The following is an 11,352-nucleotide window of genomic DNA, read 5'->3' on the forward strand; positions in this document are numbered from 1 at the left end:
TACAATCAGCCTCTAATCAGATGTGTAACGTATTGCTGAGGGAATCATTTTTGAGCTTTGCTCATTCTGAAATATCAGGAAGAAGAAGACTATAATGCCAGTCTCTGTCCCCTTTTATACTGTTCTGAGATTATCAAACGTTCTCATTTGGAGCAGAGCCATAATTGCCTTTACAATGAGGCAGCTGGCTACGTAATGCCTTTGTTGTGCTCTTTGGATCAGATGGATAGCTTTTGCCAAATACCCGCTTCTCTCGCCCCTCCCCATAGATTGAAGGATATGACAGGAGCATAGGAGTAAACTGGAAGATCCCCAGGATTAAATTTAAAATAAAACCAGAGAATGCTGGAGAAACTCAGCGGATCTGGCAGCATTTGTGGAGGGCAAAACAAAGAGTTAGTGTTTTGAGTCTGGCATGACTCTTCTTGCAGCTTTGGAAGAAGCCAAGGAAGAGGCTATTCAGCCTCCCGTGTCCATGCTAGCTCTTTGCAAGAGCAAATCAGCTCATCTCACTCCCGCACAGAGTTGCTTTGTTGGGCTATCTTTTTTTTTTTGTTTTCAAAGCACAACAGCACTTGCAAACCACCCCATGAGAATGTTGGTTCTGGTTCTGTTCAGGTGTAACCCGTCTGGTCTTTATAGTTCCTGCCCCTTAGAACTGGTCCAAAATATGCTCTGAACCAAATGCTCTCCTAGCTGCACTATCTGTTAGGCCATGCATTCTCCTGTCCGAGTTGACGTTCCCAGGCATGTGGCACTGGGTGTGATGTGGAGTTCAAGGTAAAGGTAAGTTAAAGTCGCCATTGTCTTCTCATACCATAGGGCTGCTCTCTCATTAGAGAGAGCTCATTGGTGATGGTTAAACCTGAGGGTCACCACACTTCAAGTGAGGGAGAGCTTGAGATGGATGGCCCTTCATGGTGACTTCAGTCAGTGTTGGAATTAAACCCTCGCTGTTGGCAACATTCTGCATTGCAAACCAGCTTCTTCATAGAATCCCTACAGTGTGGAAACAGGCCCTTCAGCCCAACAAGTCCACACCGACCCTCAGAGCGTCCCACCCTGACCCATACTCCTATAACCCATCTAATCTACACATCCCCGGACACAATGGGCAATTTAGCATGGCCAATCCACCTAACCTGCACATCTTTGGACTGTGGGAGGAAACCAGAGCACCCGGAGGAAACCCACACAGGCATGGGGAGAATGTGCAAACTCCACACAGACAGTCACCTGAGGGTGGAACCAAACCCGAGTCCCTGGTGCTGTGAGGCAGCAGTGCTAACCACTGAGCCACCGTGCTACCTAAACTCCAGACCCACAGCTGTCCAGCCACCTGAGCTAACCACTACCTCATGTGGAGATTGCTACCATTTGAGGAGCTGTTTGTTAGTGACTTTCCTATTCCTCTAGAGTCTGCTTATCCCTCTTTCTACCAATGTAGATATTGGACACAGATCATTACCTCTGGCTGTTCGAACTTATTCCTCAAAAACCTTCATAGTCGCTTGACAACGTCATTAGCCTCACACTGACGAAGCAATCTTTCATTCCTCAAACTTCATTCATATCTGTGGCCACAGAAACTCCTCTCTGTTTCCAGTTAACTGTAAGAATAATAGGGTGGTAATTGTAGGGGATTTTAACTTTCCAAAAAAAAGATAAACCTTGGGCAGTACAGTCACTGTGTTGTTGGGTCTTTCACAATGGTTTTAGGTAGTAACTTCATGTTTACTGTCTGTGTGATTGTGTATGCAGAGGAAAATAAAAGATCTCACCTTTTGTATGAAATTACAACCCTTAATATTTTAACCAGTTGGAGTTCTTTTCAAATTAACAGATTGATAGAATGTCAAATAGTATGCAGGATTTTCACACAAGTCTACAGGCACTTTTTTGAGAACAACTTAAATAAATTTTATCGTCCCCTATAAAGGGGACGTCAGTAATTCTGCATATCTGTGGATCTGATGTTTCTTTTCTTTTGTACAGAATTGAGCTACTGAGCTATTTCAAAGACCGGCAGGAAATCAATGATCAAGAGGCTGTATACAAAAACTTACTAACATACAATAAAGGTAAGGAAATAAAATTTGATCTTGTGTATAAACATAGCCATTCCTGTTCAGTGATTTCATCATCTTGTGGTTTGATCAATAGGTGAGGTTTCATAGCTGTGACGTCCTCATTAATACTTTTATATTCTACTCTCAGAATAATTCAATCTTCTTACTTTTATCCTGTTCTGCTCCAAAATATTATATGTTTACGTAGCTGTAATTACAAACCTATTTTTGGAATTTAAAGGATGTTGAGAGATATTCTCTCATGTTCATACTGCCAGGATCCCTAGGAAGAGGACTATATGTTTCTTACAGATTGGAGTTTGCCATTGAGTCATAAACTGGTTCCTATCAGTGAAGGGTACACTTACTCCTTTAATAGCATAAACCAAAACTCTGGAGCAAAGCTTAACTTGTAACATTCTTAATCCTGGCTTGACCATGAAGATATTAAAGCTGAAAGATTGGTTCAATGAGGTTAAACCACTTGCCTCCAAGAAATATGGTTCCAATTAAAGGTTTTTTTTTGACTATAATATTTGTTTTGCAAATCCGCACGTGAAAGTTGTGATATATGGTGGAATATGCATTTCATGAGAGGGGACCTGTCAGCTTTACCTGATCTGGTCTACTGATCAGTTCAGTCCCACGTTATGTGGTTGACTGTAGCTAGATTTTCGCCACATTGAACAAGGGACTTGCGGACGCAGCTGGTCAGTTGCCTCCATCTGAATCTGATTTTGGCGTCTCTTTAGTATGAAACTCGGAATTTGTAGAAAGTCTGAAGTTCATGGGGTTTTGTTCTGGATATACTGTTAACCCATTTGGAGAGGTATGGCACCCCTTTAGACTTAGTCTTGGCACACCTTTGAAGATGGTCAGATGTCCTTTTGGGGAAGTAAGGGATCCTTTGGAATTGTTGAAAGAAGGCATAAGTGTATGTAGAAGGTGTATGAACTCATCACAGTCAAGCTCACTGGAACTGTTGACAGAACCATCAAAATCGAATGTCGAATCTGTCAGAAGGAGCTGTCAAAGGGAGGTACAAAGTATCAACCCACTTAAAAGCGTTACCCATTAATTTTTTAGAAAAAATGTCCGGAGTGTCTGTTAATGTAAGCTTGCCAGTTTCCATCGTTGGATAACAGTTGCATGACTGATTTTACAACATCTGCTCTGAGTTCTTCTGGAGTCACCTGTCCTGACTTCTTATCCAGGCCAACAGCCCAGACCAGAAAGTGTGGACTGCCTTTTTCAAAGGGCACTTTCAAGGAGCTGGGAATTCTTCTGTCTTTGCGCACCCAATTGGGAGTGAAAGTCTGGAGCTCTAAATTCCCCAAGCGGTAGTGATAGTATTATTGTTAGACTGTTAATCCAGAAACCCAGGTAATGTTCTGGGAACCCAGGTTCAAATCCCACCATGGCAGGTGGTGGAATTTGAGTTCTATAAAACCCTGGAATTAAGAGTTTAGTGATGGCCATGAATCCATTGTCAATTGTCAATCTAGTTCACTAATGTTCTTTAGGGAAGGAAACTGCCATCCTTACCTGGTCTGGCCTACATGTGACTCCAGACCCACAGCAGTGTGGTTGACTCTTAACTGCCCTCTGGGCAATTAGGGATGGGCAATAAATGTTGGCCTATCCAATGACACCCTCATTCCATAAATGAATAAAAGAAATTAAAGATAATAGAAATGTAATACCCTAATCCTAAGAATAATTAAAGTCATCAAACCGCTCAGCAGGAAAATTTAGCCAGAATGTTCTTGAAACTTCAACTGATGCCTCAAACCAGAATGGAGATCTTTTTTGACTGACACTTTTGGGTAGTTTAATTCGTGCATCAGTCCTGGTCAGAAATTTGGTGACTATTTGATGCGTAGTTCTGCCTGTCAAGGGAGTTTAAAATATTTTAGGTAGTCACCATATTTCAGTATTCTATGCTTTATAATTTTAGCCAGAGAGAAACTCAGGAGGAAAGGGTTAGTGTATGAATTGAAGTATATTGGATACTCAAAGACAAGAGAAAAAAAACATCAAGTTCAAGAGGCTAGCCTATACCAAAATATGAGGGCTGTTGCTGAGACAGAAAGGAAAGTGTCTGTACTTCACATACACACACATTTAACATACTGCAAACAAAGCTTGTAAGCAGAGTTGAAATCCAAAAGATTAGCCATATGTGGCCTCAGCAAACAGACTGGTAAAGAAAGACTTGCATTTATTTATGAAGCAGCCTATAAGCACATACAGGAAACTCCTCCAAGCAGCAGTGTGATAATGTTTTGAGTATACAACACAATAGTGTGTTAGAAGGAGGAGGACTTTAGTGAAGGGAATTAAGACATGTACACCTTGTAAGTAGAGGTCACATGACTACAGCAGACTAGTACAGACATTTTTACATGATTGTCTTCCAAATCAAACACCTCCCTTTTCGATACTTGCCATTTGATGTAGACCATTATGTAAAACAAATGTGGCAAATATTCCACGTATATTAAAGTGTGTTCAAAAGCAGTCATTGCAAGGCTAATGATCCTCTTTTGCGACTGTCATGATGACAAATCCACGATCGTTAACTGTTTAATTATGTTGCATAATTTGGACTTTCATTTATTCATGCCAACTCAAGATCTCTCCTGTATGAATAAAAGTATTGCAATTAATTGAGTATTTTCTGTTTTTGTTTCCAGCATTCCCTCTTTATTGTTATCACAACAACAGTTTTTTCCTTTACCTGGAAATGTATTTCCAAGAGTACACCATCTTTCTAACTCTGAAGGACGTTGCTTCACTGGTTCCTCCTGACCGTGTGGCTGAGGTAAATAAAAGTAATCTGTGAAATGGAGTGGAAACGGTTATCTTTTTCCAGTTCAATTTTAACCATAAGAAGTGTTCAATCAGCATCTTTCTGAATGAACTAGGTGACACAGTGAACTCCCTAGGAACTGGGAAACTACCCGTCCAGGTTATTCTGCAACATGTCACCAGAAGGAACATTGAAGTCTTGTTACTATTTATTTTCTTGAGATAATGTATCACACATTATGTCCACAGATGTCTGAGTTGGGTTGATTGGCCATGCTAAATTGCCCATAGTGTCGAGGTATGTGGAGGTTGGGTGGATTAGGCATGGGAAATACAGCGTTATAGGGATAAGGTAGGGGGTGGTGAGTCTGGCTAGGATGTTCTTCGGAGGGTCAGTGTAGACATGTTGGGTCAAGTGGCCTGTTTCCATGCTGTAGGGATTCTCTTCTATTCTATTCATTAAACAATCACTGGGATCAGTTTTGTACATGTCAGATTTGTCTGTATTAGCATGTACTTTAACATAATAGTGCAGTGAGACTGATTTCAACAAAGCAGTATATATTTTTAGATCTTTAGAAACTATAAATTCATTTTTTGTTTTAGATGAATTCTAAGTCTGTCTATCCTCAAGGACATCTAACTGCCAGTTTTTTTTAGCATTGTCAATGTTTTTGCGTTTTTGTACCAAAGGACAAAATAATTATTTTTTCCAGATTTCCTCAATGGTCACTGTTCAATTTTCAAGGGCTCAATTTTCATTCTTACGAACGGCTTTATTAGAAGAAGTTATGTAGCAGCATTACCTTCTGAAGGCCATTCGGCCCCTCTAGCCTGCTCTGCCATATGTAGGATCATGGCTGATGCAACATTCCTCACGTTCAATTTCCTATGTTTTCCCTGCACCCCTTGATTCCCTGACTGTTCAAGAATCTTTCTATCTCAGCCTTAAATGTACACAAGGACTCTGCCCTCACAGCTTTCTGTGGCAAGGAGCCCCAAAGACTCTCAATACTCTGAGAGAAGAAATTCCTCCTCATCTCAGTCTTAAATTGGCACCACTTTATTCTGACACTATGCCTTTTAGTCCTAGACTCTTCCATGAGGGGAAACATCCTCTCAGCATTTACCCTGTCAAGCCTCTGAAGAATCCTACATGTTTCAATGAGATCACCTGTCATTCTTCTAAACTCCAGCGAGTAGAGTCCCAACCTGTTTAACTTTTGCCCATAAGACAATGTCTCCATACCAGAGATCATCCTAGTGAAACTTCTCTGAACGGTCTCCAATGAAATTATATCCTTCCTTAAATAAGGGGACCGAAACCGCCCACAGTACTCCACTTGTGGCCTCACCAGTTGCAGTTATTCCCTACTCTTATAATCCAATCTCCATGAAATAAGAGCCAACATTCCTGATTTCCTGCTGCACCTGTGTGCTAGCTTTCTGTGTTTTGTGCACAAGTGCCCCCAGGTGCCTTAATGTTGCAACTTCTGCAGCTTTTCTCCATTTAAATAGTACTCTATCCTTTTGTTCTCATGGGATGTTTGAAATATCTTTCACCATAAAGACTGATGCAAAATATCTGTTTAACTCCTCTGCCACTCCATTGTTCTCCACAACTATCTGCCCGGATTCATTTTCTGAGGGCACTGTGTTCACTTTGACCTCTCCCCTCCTTTATATATATTTAAAGAGGTAATTCCTCCTCATCTGTGTTTTAAATCTGCTACTCCCTATCTTAAAACTATGACCTCTCATTCTAGTTTGCCCTATAAGAGGAAATACCTGCTCTACAGAGATAGCAAGAACTACAGATGCTGGAGTCAGAGATAACACAGTGTGGAGCTGGAGGAACACAGTAGGCCAGGCAGCATCAGAGGAGCAGGAAAGTTGAAGGGTCCTGACCTGAAATGTCAACTTTCCTGCTCCTCTGATGCTGCCTGATCTGCTGTGCTCTTCCAGCTCCACACTGTGTTACACCTGCTCTACATCTACTTTGTCAATCCCCTTTAATATCTTACATATTTCAATTAGATCTCCTTTCATTCTTTTAAACCTACGGAATATACACTTAAACTGCTCAATCTATCTTCATAAAGCAAGTCTCTGATGTCTGGAATCAATCTTATGAACCTCCTCTGAATTGCCTCCAATACAACTACATCCCTCCTTAAGTTTGGTGAACCAAAACTTAATACACAATACTCCAAATGCTCATTAATTGTCTCACTAATGCCTTGTACAGTTGCAGCAATACTTGTCTACTTTTATGCTCTATTCTGTCAGCAATAGATGCTGGGATTCCATTTGGCTTCTTTATTACCCGCTGTACCTGCAGTCTAGTTTCCTGCAATTCATGCACAAGGACGCGCAGATTCCTCTGCACTGAAGTACTGTGAAGTTTTTCTCCATATAGATAGTAAATTGCCTTTCTATTCTTCAGATCAAAATGGATAACCTTGCATGTATCTATGTTAAACTCCATCTGCCAAATTTGGGCCCATTCACCTAAACTATCTGCATCCACTTATAATTTTTTTCATTTCTTCATTGCAATTTTCTTTCCCATATATTTTAGTACCACCTACAAATTTCATTAAAGTATCCCTGCATTCAAGTCATTAATATAGATTATAAAAAGTTGAGGCCTGAGGACCAAACCCTGTGGCATTCCCACTATTTACATCTTCCCAAACATAAAAAGACCCGTTTACCTCAGGTCTCTGCTTTCTGTTAGTTAGCCAATCCTTAACCCAAGCTAATGTATTACCCTTAACCCCATGTGAACTTAGCCTTTGTATTAACCTTTTGTATAGCAGCTTATCAAATGCCCATTGGAATCCAGATGAACTACAATGACAAGATCCCCATTATCCATTTCGCTCATTACACCTTTCAGAAATCTGGCAAATTAGTCAAACATGATTTACCTTTCATAAAATATGCTGACTTTGATCGATTGTGTTTTGACTTTCCAAATGTCTTGTTAGTACCTCGCTAATAATGTCTTCTAACAATTTCACAATAACAGATGTTAAACTAACTGGTCAGTGGTTTTCTACTGTGTGCCTCCTGCCTGTTTGAGTAAGGGATGCATAAGTTTGGCCTCCTTACTCAAGATAACCTATGCTTGCCATAGAGTGAGTGTGGTGAGGATTCACTGAATTGGTTCCTGGGATGGCAGGATTGTCGGATGAGGAGATGGTGGGTTGACTGGGCCTGTATTCACTGGAGTTAACATGAATGAGAGGGGATCTCATTGAATCATATAAAAATTTGAAAGAGATGGATAGACTGAACCAGGGAGGATATTTCCTCTGGCTTGAGGGCCAAAGCAAGGGGTTACATCCCCAGGATACCCAGTAGATCATTTCTGACTGAGATGAGAAGAAATTTCTTAATTCAAGGGCGTTGAACTATTTTTTATTCACCAGAGATGTGGACTTTTCTGGTAGTTATTGACCGTTCTGGTTGCCTTTGAGAAGGTGGTGGTGAACTACTTTGTGAATGGTGGTAGTCCATTTGCATGTGCTATTAGGAAGGGAGCTGTAGGTTTTGGGCCTCGTGACACTGAAGGAACAATGATGTATTTCCAAGCCAGGCCAATGAGTAGCTTAGAGGGGGACTTAAAGGTGATAGTGTTCCTTTATTCTGTGATATGGTTGTGCTTGTGGGTTTGATATGGGGAAGTGATGGCCTAGTGGTACTATCACTGGACTGTTAATCTAGAGACCCAAGCAATATTCTGGGGACCTGAGTTCAAATCCCACCATAGCAGATGATGAAATGTTAATTCAATGAAAAGTTTGGAAATAAGAGTCTAATGATGACCATGAAGCCATTGTCGATTGTCAGAAAAACCCATTCGGTTCACTAACGTCCTTTAGGGAAGGAAACTGCCATCTTTACCTGGTCTGGCCTACATGTGACGCCATACCCACAGCAATGTGGTTGACTCTTAACTGTCCTCAGGTATGGGCAATAAATGCTGGCCTAGCCAGTGATACCCTCATCCTGTGAATGAATTAAGGGGCTTTGGTAACTTACTGTAAATTGGGAACCTGCAAATTTTTCCACAAGAGAAGGTTAAGTCACTGAATATATTGAAGAAAGAAATAGGTAGGTTTCCAGAGTCTAAAAGTGTTAAGGATACGGAAGGGAGAGTGGGAGTTTGCTGTTAAATAGAATATCAATCATGATTGTGAGGTTAGGATAACTCTCTCCGTGACTCCCTTGTCCGCTCCACACTCCCCTCCAGCTCCACCACACCTGGCACTTTTCCCTGCAACCGCAGGAAGTGCTACACCTGCCCCCATACCTCCTCCCTCACCCCCATCCCAGGCCCCAAGAAGACTTTCCACATCAAGCAGATGTTCACCTGCACATCTGCCAATGTGGTATACTGCATCCGCTGTACCCGGTGTGGCTTCCTCTACATCGGGGAAACCAAGCGGAGACTCGGGGACCGCTTTGCAGAACACCTACGCTCGGTTCGCAACAAACAACTGCACCTCCCAGTCGCGAACCATTTCAACTCCCCCTCCCATTCCTCAGATGACATGTCCATCCTGGGCCTCCTGCAGTGCCACAACGATGCCACCCGAAGGTTGCAGGAACAGCAACTCATATTCCGCTTGGGAACCCTGCAGCCCAATGGTATCAATGTGGATTTCACAAGTTTCAAAATCTCCCCTCCCCCCACCGCATCCCAAAACCAGTCCAACTCGTCCCTGCCTCCCTAACCTGTTCTTCCTCCCACCTATCCCCTCCTCCCACCTCAAGCCGCACCTCCATCTCCTACCGACCAACCTCATCCCGCCCCCTTGACCTGTCCGTCCTCCCTGGACTGACCTATCCCCTTCCTAACTCCCTACCTACACTCACCTTTACTGGCTCCATCCCCGCCTCTTCGACCTGTTTGTTTCCTCTCCACCTATCGTCTCCTCTATCCCTCCTCTATCCGCCTCCCACTCTCTCCCTATTTATTTCAAAACCCCCTTCCCCTCCCCCTTTTCTGATGAAGGGTCTAGGCCCGAAACGTCAGCCTCTCTGCTCCTATGATGCTGCTTGGCCTGCTGTGTTCATCCAGCTCTGCACCTTGTTGTCTCAATCATGATTGTGTTGAGTGTTGCAGTGCATTCAGTGTGTTGCTCAGAGGGAGCAGGTTTCAACTTTCCTCTTCCCTCCCATTCACTGATCTGAATTTGATAAACATTTATGGATTCCTTTCATACTTCTATCCCACTGAACGTTCAAGGATTTTATCCCTTCTGACTTTGACAAATTGATTTTTGGCACATATGTGTACATACATCTGTTGCACCCAGCAAATAAAGTTAGCTATTGATACAAGGTTTTGAAGTTCTCTATTGTGTTTTTACAGGTGCTGAATAGCATTGCTCCGAGCAAATTGGTTGATCGGTTGAGAACACCTGGATTCATTGATGACAACAAGACTCTAACCTCTTTGTTTCTGAATATCAAACCAATCCAGAACCTGGCTGCATTTATAGATGCTTTCAACAACAAAACCCAAGATGTGAGCTCAAAAAGTTATTTACAATTCAGGGATCGCAAGATTTAATGCAGACCAACTTTAGTGTTCAGCATTCCAAAAATACCAAATAATCAAAGGGCAAAAGGATAAGAGGAATTAAACACATTAACTGGAACAAGAGGGAGAGTACTTGGGACAGCAATGGGGCTAAAGATTGATAAGACTGATGACCTGATGGAATTCCAGGCAATTTGAAGAAGTAGCTACCAACATAGGGAATGCACTGATAATAATCTTCCCAGAATCCTTAGATCTTATAATCCCTACAGTGTCGAAGCAGGCCATTCGGCCCATCAAGTCCACACTGATCCTCCAAAGAGCATCCCACCCAGACCCAGCTCCCCCACCCTATCCCTGTAACCCTGCATTTCCCATGGCTAACTCACCTAATCTGCATATCCCTGGACACTATAGGGCAATTTGGCATGACCAATCCACCTAACCTGCACAGCTTTGGACTGTGGGAGGGAAGCGGGGCATCCAGAGGGAACCCACGCAGTTACAGGGAAATATGTAAACTCCACACAGACAGTCACCCAAGGGTAGAATTGAACCTGGGTCCCTGGTGCTGTGAGGCCTAGAACATGTCAGTGAATTGCCAAAAAGGAAACGAGTTGAAAAATAGGTAACTGTGGCTCAATTACCTTAGCACCTGTTTAGGAAAATGTTAGATCATTCAGAAATGCATAATATGATCAAGAAGAGGCAGCATAGCTTTATGAAGGAGAAATCATGCCTGACAATTTATTAGAGTTCTTTGAGGAGGAATCAAGCAGGATAATAAAGGGGAAGCAGTGAATGTAACTTTTTGGATTTTCAGAAGACGTTTGATAAGTTATCACACCTTAGTCTACCAAATATGATCGGAGCCCATCGCAATGGATACACTATATTAGCATGGTTAGAGGATTG

The 11,352-nt window shown here is 42.2% G+C and overlaps 1 protein-coding gene across 1 annotated transcript in view; it reads left to right on the forward strand.

Annotated features, from left to right (window-relative positions):
- The window catches only part of LOC125485690, a 170,333-nt gene extending 159,866 nt beyond the window's left edge, over positions 1-10,467 (forward strand). The window contains exons 72-74 of the mRNA XM_048609750.1: positions 1,996-2,081; positions 4,766-4,893; positions 10,267-10,467. Coding sequence (XP_048465707.1) covers positions 1,996-2,081; positions 4,766-4,893; positions 10,267-10,467 — 415 coding nt within the window. The remainder of the gene's footprint in view (positions 1-1,995; positions 2,082-4,765; positions 4,894-10,266) is intronic.
- The last annotated feature ends 885 nt before the right edge of the window (positions 10,468-11,352 follow it).

This window comes from Rhincodon typus, chromosome 21 (assembly GCF_021869965.1).
Source record: "Rhincodon typus isolate 14 chromosome 21, sRhiTyp1.1, whole genome shotgun sequence".
Lineage (NCBI taxonomy): Eukaryota > Metazoa > Chordata > Chondrichthyes > Orectolobiformes > Rhincodontidae > Rhincodon > Rhincodon typus.